The sequence below is a fragment of the Rhodnius prolixus genome, unplaced genomic scaffold, assembly GCF_049639745.1.
Source record: "Rhodnius prolixus isolate KJV_2025 unplaced genomic scaffold, Rpr scaffold_2, whole genome shotgun sequence".
Lineage (NCBI taxonomy): Eukaryota > Metazoa > Arthropoda > Insecta > Hemiptera > Reduviidae > Rhodnius > Rhodnius prolixus.
Genome location: NW_027411592.1, coordinates 2,383,394 through 2,399,253, shown reverse-complemented (window position 1 = coordinate 2,399,253; position 15,860 = coordinate 2,383,394). Strand labels below are relative to the sequence as shown.

At 35.5% G+C, this 15,860-nt stretch overlaps 1 protein-coding gene across 5 annotated transcripts in view; it reads right to left on the bottom strand.

The window, feature by feature from the left end:
• Window positions 1-13,612, bottom strand: part of eIF4G1 (eukaryotic translation initiation factor 4G1) — a 115,120-nt gene extending 101,508 nt beyond the window's left edge. For 2 of the 5 annotated variants that reach the window (XM_074120368.1, XM_074120370.1), the window contains exons 1-2: window positions 12,800-13,212; window positions 12,192-12,380 (exon numbers count right to left, since the gene is read on the bottom strand). In XM_074120368.1, coding sequence (XP_073976469.1) covers window positions 12,192-12,252 — 61 coding nt within the window. In that variant the 5' untranslated portion in view covers window positions 12,253-12,380; window positions 12,800-13,212. Of the gene's footprint in view, window positions 1-1,079; window positions 4,997-12,191; window positions 12,381-12,799; window positions 13,213-13,460 lie in introns of those variants that run through there. The other 3 variants (XM_074120371.1, XM_074120372.1, XM_074120369.1) reach the window with 2 other exon arrangements.
• Window positions 13,613-15,860: the final 2,248 nt, after the last annotated feature.

Below are 15,860 nucleotides of genomic sequence, written 5' to 3'. Positions count from 1 at the left end.
TTAGGATCAAACACCTTAGACAGAATCAAAATTAGCGTTAACTTCCGGTGACATAACGGTTTTGAAATATCAAGACTTTTTTTTAAAACATATTCTAAAATAAATTTCTACTTTGTTGTTACTTGATAAGGGAAATAGGTTTTTTTTTTAAATCGTATATATTTCATCGGAAATAACACGAAACATCCAGAAATTTTAAGAGAGCTTTATAGTTCCGTTATGGATGCACCAGTGAATCCTGAATCCGACTGTAATCATATTATTTAAAATCTCTAAACCGGAAGTACCGCTCAGATTGTTTCACTTGGTGGCCGAGTGGTTAAAGATGCCAAGTCTAGGTCTTGGACTTTAATCAATGGTTAATGCGGTAATTAACTAGTCGTTTCCGTTCACAACACCTAACTTGGTATTTAGTCGTAAAGCCCACCGGAAAAATCTTAAGTATTGTGTGGTAAGAGGAAGTTTACGTCATATTTTATGGACTTCAAATAAGGTCCTTAAATTTTTTTTTTTTTTGTTTATATCCGGTAATAACACGATATTAAAGAAAAAAGTGCCTCGTCGTCAGCTGTAGTAAAAAAAGATAAAAATTAAATGGCTGAACATTATTCTATTGGTTGGGAACGGAATTGGTTGTACAACAGAATACAGAATCTACAGACACACACACACACACACAAATTCCGGAGATACAAAGGAATTACAGCAACCGATCTGCAGCAGTTATAGTAGTAGTGGTAGTGCTGGCAAACAGACGACCTTGGCTAACACGTGGAAAGTATCCCCACCACACGGGGCTCATTTAAATGTCAAGAGAAGCAGTACTCTTTGAGCACTCAATCTAGGAGAAAGAGAGAGAGAATCGTACTTAATACAAGATTTTAAGTTGAAAAAAATGGAAGTAGTTTTTTAATTAATAAAAAATTAATTATAATTAATTAATTAGATAAATATGGGAGAAAAGTTTTTTACGAATAGTAGATATACACGGATTACGTATTAAGAATTATGAGTGGGGGGCCAGATATGGTAACATGGTAAAATATATTGGGCTATCAAAACAGCTGTTCGCTACTTACCATTCAACATGGGCGGCTCCAATTCCATCCTCTGAATGTTTAAAAAAAAATAAATAAACTAATAGATTGCACTAGCACTGAATTCACGAATGCATCATCACTTGTTTTTGTTCTTTTTAATTTTTTTTTCAGTTTATTTAAATTTTTTTTTAAAATAACCAACTTAATAATTTCTCAAAATTACACGACTCTTATCAGTTTTAATCCATTGATAAAAGTATTATAATGTGTAACATGTTTCGACTGGTTAAACAAGGTTTGTCCATTACAAACCCACTGACTGTACTAAACTAAACTGAATTAACAGTTAATGGTATGTTTTATTTTCCGTTGAGTGTGTGCGTCTGTCTGTGTGTATGTGAATGTGAAAGGAGCGCGCTCCTGTGGTCGGTCGGCGAAACCTCTCGCTTGTGGTGACGACGTAAAAAAAAAAAAACGTTTTTCCTCGACGTAGAATCTTGGCAGTGGGTGGGGGGAAGGGGAGCTAGCAGGACACGACTGCCAGTCCGGCAGGCCACTCGGTGTATACGTGGCCAAATTACCTTCTGGTGGGGGAGCTGCCAGTCTGACGTCATCATAACGGACTGCCACCTTTATTTTTTTTTAAAATTCCTCCCTTCCGCGTCATTTTTTTTTTTTTTTTTTCAAAGGAAAAGGTCAGGGTGCACACACTAACAGACCCTCAATGAAACGGAAGTCAGTAGCAATCAGCCGGAAGTAACACTTAAATACGATCTTTTCTTTTGGGGGGGCTTGCATTTTTTCATGATATTGGCTTCTAGATTTTATCTTAACTACGTAAATACAAATTTTCGTTAATTTTGAAATATTAAATTTTTAAGGATAACAAGATTTTGCAGGAATTTATACCTAAACTAAATATTTCCAACTATAATGTACAATTCGACTACAAAGTTTTCTTTTGTATTTCTTTTTATTTATTTCTTTTTTTTTTTTAAATGATTTAATGCGCGTCAACATCTAAGGTTATTGGCGCCCGGAGCTTTTTTCAGTGCACTGCCGGCCACCGGACAGTGTTCTCTCGTTACAGACAACACTGTCCATCACCGGACAGTGGGCTGTAAGAAGCTCCTAGGAAGAGAAAATCTAAGAGTCAGCAGCTGGATTCGAACCCGCGACCTCCGCGTGGGAGTCCAGTACGCTAACCGCATAGATGATACCTGCCCTTTCTTATTATTATTAAAATATTAATAAAAAATAATTCAAAGTTAGGTGCTGCTATATAAACACAGAAATTGTTTGTGGTGTTCACACATTTACGAAAATGTTTTACAAGAAACCATGCCGCTGGTTGTTGTAGAGAGGTTTTTTAAGGACGTCAACTGAATCTATTAGTGTAGATAAAAATGTTGGTAACGCACCTGTACAAATTGAGCACGAATTAAGGGCGTGCTAAATCAGTAATATGACAACAACAGCTATAAAAATTCTGCGGCGTGCTCATGACAATTCAATAATTCATTTATACTTTGATCTGGATTCAGTGCAGCTTGGTGATTGGTTGGACTGGTAAAGGTTGGACAGAGATGTAATTAATTCCACTTTCACTCACCGTATTAATTGAATTAAATTAAATTTAAAAAAAGCGGAAATACTGCTGTTAATTAATTATATCACCGTGTGAAAGAAAATCTACATCTCTGCTAAGTTCCGCTCCCTTCCCTTGCTGGACTGCGTTTCAAGAGCGTGTGTAGTCAGGAGTGGGGGGAGGTTACCCCTAATTGGTGGCTCCTCTCTCTCTCTATGACGTAGACAATCCTGGAGATAGCACAGAGGTGCTTTTTTCTTCTCTGACCGTTCCCAGACTCCAAAGTGCGTCCAATGTCTTTCCAAGAAATAGAACTTGATCGGCCAACACATCAGTGCAATAAGAATAAAATTTTTACAAGGAAATCATCTTTTTCCAAGAAAATCTCAAAAAAAAAGAAGAAAAACAAAAATCTATTCCTCCAAATAGCACGCAAAAAGTAGTTGCTGCAAGTACGTCACCAATCCAGCAGGCTGTGGCTAACTTTATAATTAGTTCATTAAAATTAATGAGATGATAACAATATCGAACTTTTCTTTTACTTTTTTAATTAGCAAAACTGAAACATTACTTCCGCATTTTGTGTTTGTGTGTGCGTTAGCATGACCGGAAAACATTTAATAAACATGTCAAATTATAGGAACACATAATTTCAAAACAAAAGCAACATGGCGGCTGGTACAACTTTATAGTCCAGACAGTACTGATAATACGCCAGGTCGAACGCAAAACACTAGGAAATTAGATTGCCAGGGATATGCTCCCCCCAACCGGAAGTACCACAATACTGAATCATTTTTCACGATTTTCTTCCAACACTACACATCCATCACGTACCAGTGGTTCTGGAAACTTTATTCTGGAACAATTTTCCCTGGGAAATTTTATTGAGATCAAATCAGGCGAGAGAAACTCTCACCGGTTAACGAAATTACATCCAGCATCAGAAGGTGGTACTACTCAATCTCACCTTAATAATATGTTTCCGTTTCGCACTACAACTTGTTGACTGAATAAGGGAGGTTACATGGCCTGTTATACTACAGTGTTTCTTAGCCGGGCCCTTCTAAAGATAGCTGAAAGTCTGATACAGGTCAGAGAGATACAATAAACATGCACGATAGATAAAATCAACGCTATTTCCCTAAAATTCCAAATTTTTAAAAATAATCGATTGGACCGGAAATGCTTCGTGACTTAATGCACTCCAGGATTTTGGTTTTTGTTTAATTAGTTTCAAAGTAGACACCAGCCATATTGAAGGCAACTTCCTTTTCTCTTTTTTTATCCCTAAGCTTGAAATAAAAATTACGTAAATTACGGAAAGAGCAACCCTCACATGTGTGTTCACGTCAAATTATTTATTTTTTCACTGACTAAGAAATATGTCAGATAATAATGCGATTACTATACATTGTAAACGATGCATAAATTTATACTAGATAAGTTGGTATTGGTATTGCATTACGTAAGTAGTTCCGCTCTAAAGCTGTATGTCACACAGTTGTTACAACTGCAATGAGTCTGTGTACATGTGATCCACAACAGTGGGGCATGGTACTCTTATCTACACACCTCAATTATATCGAGCACGTGAACAAGAACTAAACTACCTTTAATATTACCGTTTTTTTTTTTTTTTAAATACTAAATTTCTCTCTACAATCATCACCTTAAGGAATTAACAAGAATCCTTAAGGAACTAAAAGGAAACCTTAAGAAAATAACAGGAGCCATAAGGAACTAACAGGAAACCTTAAGGAACTAACAGAAAACCTTAAGGAACTAACAGAAACCTTAAGGAACTAACAGAAAACCTTAAGGAACTAACAGGAGTCTTAAAGAAATATCAGGAAACCTTAAAGAAAAGTAAGAGGAAAGTTTTTTAAACCGAGTGAAAAAGTAATGTTTTGAGGTCACTAATACTAACTTTATTGCACAAGTGAGAAAAGTAGTTGTCTCACTCAGTAATGTTGTTCCACCCGAGCGTAGCGGTAGGGCCTCTAATTTTCCCTAAACCGTTTCACACATACACAGAATGTGCAAAGCTAATGCTGGCTGTGCATGGAATGGCGAGGAGAAAGTGATATGGTGTGAAGGTTAGGAGGATGGCGGATACACTCTCTTGGAGGGTGAGCGAGAGGGTTCCCTGATTGAGCAGGAACACACCCGGACCCTCCACTAGTCTGGCTCACGCACCGCACGCAGACAGAAAGGTCGTTGACCCCCGCTCGATCTGGAAAATCGATGCTAGACAGAGAAGTTGTATTTCCTCGGCGGAGAACCCCTCCACTGGCGTGCTCCTAGATAGATCTAAACCTACATCTGTCCTTGTCCACCAGCCCCCTCCATCACTGGAATCATACACAATATTGTCTTTGGGAAATATTCCTCCTATTTTTCTCAACCAATCATGAGAGGGGAATAAAACAATCAAGCATGTCTGCTCATGTCCATCAATTCAATATGAGTTCCATTATCCTGGATTACCAATAACAATCTAATCCAGCTATCAACTAGAAATTTTACCGTACGTTAGATTGTCTCTAGACTTTGTGGGTGCACGCCATATCCTATGAAATCTTTTCTAATAAAATAATAATGTAACTTACCCCCCACCTTTTTTGCTAACTCATGTACAGACTTGTTGGGTATTAAAGTTTAGTTCGTATGTTTGATTGGTCCTCTGTTGATTACATGGTGCAGAACCCAAAGCTGCGCTCCCAGAATGGAGCGTAATTTCCAGGAAAAAAATCCTTCATTTTGGACACAACATCCAAAACTGCTGGCCACAGATGATGTAGTTGGCAGTGTAAGCATATCGATACGCTACATTTTATTTCAGGAATTAAAACAAGATAGAAAGCTTTGTTCCAAATTTACTGAATCCTGTCCAAAAACCAAAATAGCTAAATGTTTCTTGACCATGAGAGGAATTCAACAGGTATTGTGTGCCGGATTTCTGTCAGTGAGGATGGGTCCATCTGGAGCGGGTCCTGGTCTAGTGGGTGTGAGAGGTTGATTAACACGTGGGATGTTCCCAACTCGAATGGCGCACGTAACTATTCATTATTGGTTAAAAGAAAATATTATGTGCTTCCGCCACGACTTCAAAGTGATGGGAGTTGGACGCCTGGAGAATAGGTCACTAGTTACATCTTACTCGTGGCTCCACCATTTCCTGCCCGAAGAATAAGAGCTTGGCTGCACTTTCCGGTTAAATTGTACAAGAGGCGTCAATGAAAGAAGCCCAAAAATATTTTTTCGCTCTAAATTTGATTTAGATCATCTGCAACGACCGCAAATCTATTCCCTCTTATAAGGGCTAAAGAATATACAAACTTTTCCCTAAGACACTTCCAAAAGATCAAAAGATTTGACAGGATCTCTGGATAAAGATCCGGCCAGTTCCGGTTCCGGTAGAGTGAGAGAAAGTAAAAAAATGCTGAGTATTAGAAAGCAAGGTTATCACAGTCTAGAAATGCTAAATGTTAGTCCCAATAATAGCACAGCCAATGCTGCCTGAATATTCCACACAAGTACCGGCTACACGTACGTTGGTACTATACACACAAAAAAGTAGGCCATTCTAACACCACCTCCTCACCACAGGGCATTACCACACACAACATCCTGTAATACTTAACTTTGGTTATTTTTAACGCTCACTATTTGAATAATGGCTTTTAATCTGGTGCAAATAATCAATCCACTTTCTCTTCCTGTAATTCTCGGAAATTCTCTCACCAGGAATGTTCCTCTCACGGGGCATAGCTGGTGGCTTGCGGGGCCCAAAAAATTAGGCGAGTAATCGAGGAGGGTAAGGGTTACCAGTGATGAATGGTTGTAGAGTCGCAGGAATGACTGCTTTTTAGTGGGAGTCTTCATGAGTGGAAGACTTCGTTGATCTGGCAAGTATGACGTTGGGTGCGCCAATGACCTTCCCTAAGATGCTACCGCTCTCAACTACTTCCATGTTCTGTCCAAGGTTGAGCGGTTTTCGCCATTACTAGAAGACGACATCTGAGCTCACTCATTGCCCGTAGGATCAGCGCAGACCTCCTTCAATATCCTTAGGCGACATGGAGTAAATAGCAGTGCTAAATTACCCAAGATGCTACCGCTCTCAACTACTTCCACGCCCTGTCCAAGGACGAACGGCTGTCGTCATTACTATAAGACGACATTTGAGTTCACTTTTTACCCCATAGGATCAGCATAGACCTCTTCCAATATCCTTAGGCGACATGGCCTAAATAGCAGTGCTAGATTACCCAAGATGCTACCGCTCTCAACTACTTCCACGCCCCGTCCAAGGACGAACGGCTGTCGTCATTACTATAAGACGACATTTGTGTTCACTTTTTACCCCATAGGATCAGCATAGACCTCCTCCAATATCCTTAGGCGGCATGGAGGGCTAAATTACCCTTGGGATATTGACGATCTCCTGAAAAGGTATGCGGTTCCTCACTGGGAATCGTCAATTACCCTCTCTCATTTGCGATCAATGTAGTTTTTGACTCGGAAAATTAAGTCCCGGCTTACAAACCAAGTTACAACCACACTCCGCTGATCTAGGCATCTTGCACACCTCCAAAGAGGTAACTGGCTCTTGTCCCCCGTCTAGGTCGCCATTTTTTTTCAATCAAGATTTCACATAGAATGATCTCTTAACAAATGCATCCGCCAAATATAAAAAAAAATTCTGTCAAGCAGCATTTTGGGTTGAAGATTCTCCGTTTTAGTGTTTGTCTTGTCTACAAACGAATATTGAACAAAACCATATTTTTTTTTGGATTCGGAAGTGCCCAGAAATAGAGTACTTCCTGTGAAAACTCGAAATATAAAATTTAAAACCCACGAAACACTCACTTCCGCTTTGCTAGGAGAAAGAGAAGGTAAAAAGGATAAAAAACAAAAACACATTTCAAGTATAGAAGCCCTTACAGGGTAACCAAGGAGACGGCTACAGCAGACCACGTGTAGGGAGTGCGTAGTAACTCGGCACGTGGCAACGTCCACCAGGTGGTGCTGCACCCGGACAGTTACCCCTCTTCACCGTCTTCTTCATGTAGACACCCTTCCATTATCCCACCACCAGGGCGGCCGCCGTCGGCATGTAAGACTTCCATCTTCACCCTACCCCCACCACTGCGGACCACCCTCTCCACGGCACTAGTTTTCTATTTATCTAGAATCCAAAATTCAAACGATTTCCACACAGCCAACTCGATTCATAGCAGCCATTTTGGGTCAATATTAACAAATTTTTTTCTCTTACAAAAAATTTGTTGCGTGGAGGGCGCGCATTTTTGTGGCATTAGAGCCTGGCAATTTCAAAGAATAAATACGAAAATTTAGCTTTTTTTAATTTGTTTTGAGCTACTCTGTGACCAAAAAAAGGCTCAGGTCAGGTAACATTTCGCTCTACCTAAAGTGGCATTTCAGATTAATTTACAGGTTTACAGATTATATGGGCATTTTTTAAGAAAAATACACCTGAAATGTAATTTTATTGGGAAAAAAATCCCTTCCCGGAAAACAGACTTTAAAGGAGCCCGAGGGAAACTTTTTCACAGAAATAATTCAAACTGAAATTCTCCCGTGAAAATAGAATTATCACGTTTGAATTAATGTAAACACATTTTTTATCTTCACTAGTTATCAATTATATAGTTAAAATAAATACTATTAAATCAAGGACACGAATTGTGTTTACAATGTAAAAATCACCCAATCATCATAGAGCAAATATATATTATCCTGTCTCGTCTGTCAATCTATACACTACAATGTTCATTCAAAAACTTTGTATAACTATGAATGAAAATCCACCATCATTGATAATTTCTCACTAAGTATTTTAGATTTCATGTTCATGTTTGCTTTCTAGAAAGAAATTGGTGCTGGAGAGATATGTCAGATTTTCGATATGGAATTTATATCAAAAGCATCCGTTTCATTGGCCACTGAATTGTATAATTCAGTACAAAATGTGGTACACTCTTTCAAAAAAACGAAAACTTTCAGGAACTTAGAGGATCTACTGTGACGTAGCGATCAAAACCTCTCAAACGGAAGTTACCACATTAGTAAATTAATGTTTTTTTTTTACCGGAATATGACTCTAATTTCCTCCCCCCCACAACTATAGGTACACATTGTATCCAAGAAGGTCCACGGCACCAAGGTAGCCGGTCCACGGTATCCAAGAGCGGGTTAGAGGCAAGGCCCGCCAAGCAAAAGAGTATTGCGGTACTGCGTTCGATTCTCGGCATTGGATTTTGATACTGCAATGCACGTCTTGATACTTAGAATTTTTACTGAAAAAGAAATACGATCTTCTAATTAAAATTAATATCTTCGAAAAAAGCGTGACGTCACAGCTTCCCCTAAAAACCCGCTTAAATCAATAATTCGTCAGTAAATATGTTCACTTCCGTTTTTTGTTTTTATCATAACCTTAACAATGAGGACTTTTATTGGATTCCACACAAATAACCATACAAAAGTTGTACAAAAAACCACTCAGTTCCTGCTCAAGCTCTCATGACTAGAGAGCAAAACTCTGAAAATAGAAACCTTTCCGATTGTAGTACTTCCTATTATAAAGGGGTCTCCAAAAAAAAAAAATAGGAACCGTTATATTTACGCCATTAATTGCTTAGGATGAGTGTTTATTCCGTTTTATCTTAATACGTTCAAATCTATTACATCAATATTTTTGACAATATTTACGCCTCAATTCGGTTAGTATTGAATGAAAAAAAAAACCTAGAGAATTTCCTTAATATTTCACTTCATCATTATTGTAACAATAAAAAGATAATGGCCCCTCCCCAAAATTGCTAATTCTGAATTCATTTCTGCATTGACGCTAATATTTAGAACAGAAAAGAAGTTTAAACAAAAAACAGTAGGAATAATATATTATTTTCAAATTATGCATATATTCGTCTTAAAACCAAATAAAAATAGCGATTTAAATCCAAATGCAGCAATAACAAAACTAATCACATATGTATTATACATCAACAATTACTCGGGAAATTTTCTTATGCAAAACGATTCCAATAAATACAACGATAAGAACCGATTTGACCCGAAGGAGAATAAATAATAAGGTCGCTTAGATAATAATTTCATTATAATTTTTCAGTTTGCAGAATAGTTTTCTAATTTGTAATTAACACATAAGATTAACGAAAATAAAATCACTGTCAATATAATTAATAATTTCAAGAAATTGTAAGTTCATAGTTGGCAGGTAACAAAGCGTATAAATAACTATTGCAATAATTAATAAATCAGATTAGCAAACGATACATCGATTAGCATACGTATTGATATCTAGAAATACTGTTTCACATAAAAGTTTTTACTGATATAACCTATATGTAACCTACCCCAAAATCGTTAGAGCCGTTTTCCTGAGAAACTCTATGTCCAGTTTACATTCCTTCAACTGACCACTTTCGTTCAAAACTTTTTCCCCTATATGGTCCACTTTTGTTTCTAAATGGATGATACGGGAAATTGTCTTAAATGATATCAAAAAAGCTCAGGATACAAATTTTAGCCTACACATAAGAGTTCCAGACTTACTTATTTTTAAAAGAGGTAAACTTCTCTTTAAGATATGTTATTTTGTACTTTTGAAAGAATAACAACCCAATTTACTTCAGACTGTACACAGCTTAGAATTTTTTAGATACAATGAAAACATCAGTAGATCGGTTTGATCATCTAAATAACAATAAAATTAAATACTGTACGGTTTGGAAACGTGTGATCAACATTTAATGCTCTAGAATCATATCCATAAAGAATTGTCTTTTTTTTTTTTTAACCACAATCACTCATTAAACTACTCTGTAGGTTCATTCTTAAGACAAATTAATTCCATTATCATACGGTCTATCTCATTTTCCATTTTTGGATACAGAGCATCCCAAATTCTTCGAGATGAACATATCCACTGGTTATCTTGGCAGTCACCTTATGAACGGACAAACGCTAATCAACTGGTGTTGGATACTGTGAGCTACAATAAAGACAGAGCCATCCTAGAGTAAGAAAAAGACCTAGTGACTAACTTACGACATTACAAATACACGTAGAGAGGCCAAAAAGCCTTTTGCAATCACCATAAAGACCGACAGAATTTAAATTTAGAACGACACTTCTCAGCTCGATAGCAGTAATTAGTGAATAAGTTGGCTGATCTACTTGATCACAGTTCTACAACAGTAATCACTTTAAAAACTTCAGCAATTTTACAATAACCGTTAAGAACTAAATGCTGAGATTTGAAATTAACGCTAAACAGAGAGTATTGACCGCCCAGCTATTGGTGGACGAAGTGATTCTGCATCTCCTCTTTTAAAGGTCTTAAAATTCAAATCGAACTCAAGATACTGATCTAAGCTTAATACATTAGGCCCCTGTACCTATCTTAAATATGGACTGCCTTCCGTTGAAGCCAAATGCTGGCACTGTATTATTCACCTAAAGAATCTGACCCAACAGAAGTGCACCTTTCAAACTTATGAAGGAGACACCAACCTCTTAATTTAGAGATTTCTTCGCCTTTCCAGTTTTCATTCATTAAATTCACCAGCTTCTCCTTAAGGTAAGACGAACGTAGGCGAGTGAAATGGTTAAATCGCTCTATTGCTAGATATTCTACATAATGTCTAGTTTTGCAGAACTTGATTATATAGTTTTCAACTTATTACCATTTCTAAGATTGTTTTTTCTTGCCTTTGTTTATCTTTTATATTTCTCACATTTCCCACAGCAACTTCTTTTCCTAACTTAATATAAGAAACTTGTTGAAAGGTAATCGTTTGGGATCTGCTAAACTCTGGAGTTCCAGCAGCATTCACACTTTTGAAGAGCAGTGACTGATATTCTACTAATAAAATTTTATCTTTCCAAATTCCAAAGTCACAATTGGAACTCGTCGTTATGAATGCAGTCATGAACTGTTCGAATGACTTTCCATACACAGTTGTTGCCTATTGAAGTTTAAAATGCTTTGTAAGTAATGCTGACTGGAGAGGTAAGATAAAGCATAAAGATGAAGTAAGCATCTAATTTTTCGACTACTGTTTTTAAAGACTAAAGAAAAATCTAAACGTTGTTTACTCCCTTTTCGATTTTTTACAGAATCACCGCTGCTATAATATATAACCTATAATATATCATTAGGTCATAACACAAGTAAGTCCTGTACTAAACTTACAACAATAATAATCTGTATTCACACTACTAAAGTATGAATTTTGGAACATGTGAAACAATCTAATATTACACACTTAAGCTAATAGTTAACTATCGAATATAAGGAGTGCATTATCATTTGAGATACCATTCTTATAATACATAAAAAAAACAAAATCACTGATAAGCTCCTTTAAGATAACGCATGTATTTTGAACATGTGAAAGGTCATAAAATAATGGAACGTTTTTTGTTTTTTTCCTTTTATTAGGTCGAAAATCCTCTGATTTAGTTTCTTTTTCTAATAATAAGGTTTAATTTGTAAGGGTACTTACCATTATTTCCGTTGTATCTGTATCCTTGGTTTTGACCGCTTGGATGTTTCTGTTTTTGCATGTTCGACGTAGGAGCAGCGACTGCTTCCCTTAAAGTTCGGAGTCATAGGCTGGGTGGAGATTAATTATCTTTCACAGTCTCAAAGTATATCTTCTTTATAAAGCGTATGCGCTTCCTTTAGTTTAATACTAGAAAGGAAAATAAAAATGAATTGAGTTTTAAAAATTAGGATCGTTTTGGAAATAAAAACAGGAGATGCCAGCAACAGGAATGTTTCACTGGAGTGAATCACTGACGATGATAAGTGAAACGTGTTTTTTTTTTTCTTAGGGTTAGTAAATTTAGCAATAAGATTTTAATTATACTAACAAAATCACATAAAATATAGTAGTAGAAAAAGAATACTGCGATGGCAGTGAATGAGAATTTAGTCAATCTGTGTTATCATAGATACGACAAGAGCAAGAAACGATTAGACTAGGGATTATTTTTAATTTCAACAGAAAACAGAATCTACATTTCACCAGAAAATGTATTTATTTCGTAACATCTTTTTTTAAAGATTTAAAAACACTTTCATCAGAATAAGAGAAAAAAGTTTACTTACATGTAATTAAATAAGGTAGTGCTGCTTAGGGCCCACATACGTCTTGTTTCTTTTTTTTTTTTACTCAAACAGAATATTGTAACACATAATTTTTAACAAAGAAACCACTTAAAACACATTTCCTGCTTTTATAAAAAAAACACCTTTTATAACCTATTAAGGGAAATAGGGTTTTTTTTTTTTCTTGTTTCGAGGAAATTGTTCGCCCTAGTTGTTTTTAGGGGGATAAGGGAAGCTTTTCGGGGAAAGCCTTAATATAAAAGTGGCCTATAAACTATTTTATAAACTAAATTCTTTCTTTTCCTTATTACAATATTACTACACTAATATTTATTACAAAAAATAATGTGATTATTTACAAGAAATTAAATAACATAAGGAATGGGTGGTAGACTGAAAAACATCCTCACATTGCTGAGAAGTGCAGCAAAGAGCATGCGCGCTTTGTTCAACACCGCCAACCAATCACGCCAACCTTTGATTTTTATTTCAATTTAAAATTATTTTTTCAAAATTAAAGCGCCAAATAAAAATTTTAAAATTTAAGGGCCTAAATTTAAAAAAAAGGTAAATTTATGTATATAAAACAAACTATGTTTCCATTGATAAATTATTATATTCAATAATCAAATTAGATAATAAAAAATATTTAAACCCTTACCTGTATTTTTATTTGTATAAATTATAATGGGCTAACAGAAAGATATTTGTTTTAATTATTTATTTCAATGATTTAGAAAAGTTATTTCTAAATATTCCTTTTTTTACAGAGCTGTTGTAAATAGAGCTGAATTTTTACAACAGCTGGTATTTTATTAACAAAACAAAACTATTTTACTAAAACTTTATAATTTTATTGCCAATTTATTGTTAAAAAAAAAAGAAAAAAAAAATTATCAACTTAAAGGTACATATATAACTATGACAAAGTGATAAAACTAAAAAATTATTTAATTTCACTATTAATATTTGGCAACTATTTGAAGATATTCATCTTAGTTTTCATTTTATTTTTTATTTTACCAGCCAGTCAATGTTCTTTCAAAACTAGCCCTTAAAAATAAATTTAGAAATTGTAGTTACTTAATTTTTTTATGTTAGCTTAATTCTAAAAAAACACACCAAATTTAGCTTATGCTACTCATACATATATTGTTATAAAGTTATCTTAGAAAATGACAGAACGGTAATTATTAATTTTCAACTACAATTGCATATGATCCAAAAAACAATTTCAATAAAGTTATTAGTTGTTGACTATATCTATTTTTTTGTTTTAAGAAAATGTTTATAAATTTTAATTTCCCTCTTGATATTAAATTGAAGCTATCAGTTTTGTTGAATGTTTATATGAAAGAAATTAACTACAGTATTAATAAGCTAAGTCTCTCTCCAACAGAAATGTTAACAGCTGTGGGCCCACATAGTTCCCCAGTAGGTGAACTAGAGTTATCCTGAGAATGGGTAAATCCAGTTGAACGTGTTTAAATTCAGCCTTTGTTAGTTAAATGGAGCATCTAATTAGTTGAAATTTAATGTATGGCTCAAAAACAAACAAACAAACAAAGATGGCTGGATATATGTAGATGCTCTCTCCGTGCCTTAAATTTTGTTGGGAATAGATAAAGCAGGGATTAGCTTTTTTAGAGTAATGTAATACAGCCCTTACAGGGCCGTTGGGCTTCAAACACGTCGAGTCCATTCGCACGAGGCCCAGTAGCCAATAGATGGTGGCTGTTCTGAGAGGCAATATTTTTCCTACAGCTCTTGGAGCTATAAGATTGAAGAGATAATTATGGAAGGCATACAACAGACAAGAACATCCAGCTAGCCTGAGTTAGAGAAGACGGACCACCATACTTCCGAGCTGTAGCCCATCTTGACTCAACTGGTCCAAGAATCCAGTTAGCCTTAGGGTAGGCTTCTAATGCCTTTTTATTTGATGGAGCATGATAGGCTCGACATTACCTTCTGAAGTGTTTTAACACATGTAGGTGTATCGAATATTTTTGCGGACTGTGTAAGAGGTAAGGAGATACTTACGTTATCTTGTACTTGTAGCCCAAAGGCTGTAATAAGCAAAAAAACCAATTGGTGAAAAAGGTCTGATCATTGTTTTCCTTTTACTAGAGCTGCAGCGGAAAATTGAGGGAATAATGTAACTAACAAGACCTAAAATAATAACGGATCCAGCTGATTAACCCTCAAGATCAAGTTGGATGTTCAAGATTTTCTTGCACTCACCTTTACTTTGCATTCTTGGAAATAACATCTCAGCTTTAATCGTTCACACATAACAAGGCACCATTATCATTTCCATAATTGTCGTAAGCGTATTTCTGATGCCTGAATGAATAATTTCACTAAGTATTCTGCTATTTCTGTCTTACTTAGACAGAAAACTACTTTGTTATCCAGAGGTACGTGAATTATAACGCCTTGATCAGAACACAGAATTGTCCATATAGTTAATTTGCGAAAGGAATATTGTTTATTCGAATACTTTTTTTTATTCTTAGGCAATTACCTCGTAAATTAACCGATTTCAATTGAAATTATTTTTTGTAATATACAACATAATTATCATGAACTATTTTATGGAGAATGAAAATAAATCATAAACAGAATGAACGTCACATCGTTAACAAAACGTAGTCCTGTAACCAGCAGACAAAACGAGATATCTTGATCCCTTGGTTCCTAAAGGCAGGTACTTAACCAGAATAGTTGACAACAAATTGACATTTTTTTCCCTCTCAAGTCCAAAACAAAGGAAATTCGATTAAATTACTTAAATACTACTTCATCTTTCTCATTCACGCACATCTTCTCCTCCAGCTGAAAGTTTAACAAATACTCTTCTAATTGGACCAGCAGAAAGTTTTAAACATATGTGGGTACTAACATTCTATCTCGCTCTTGAAGTATCCCTGATCTAAAATAATAAGGGTCTATAACTGTGGATTCAAAAATATCATCTAGAAGTTAAAAAACTCTGCACATTCATAGAAAAGCTTCTAACTACTAAATATTAAGGAAGAATAAACTTAATTTTTTTAAT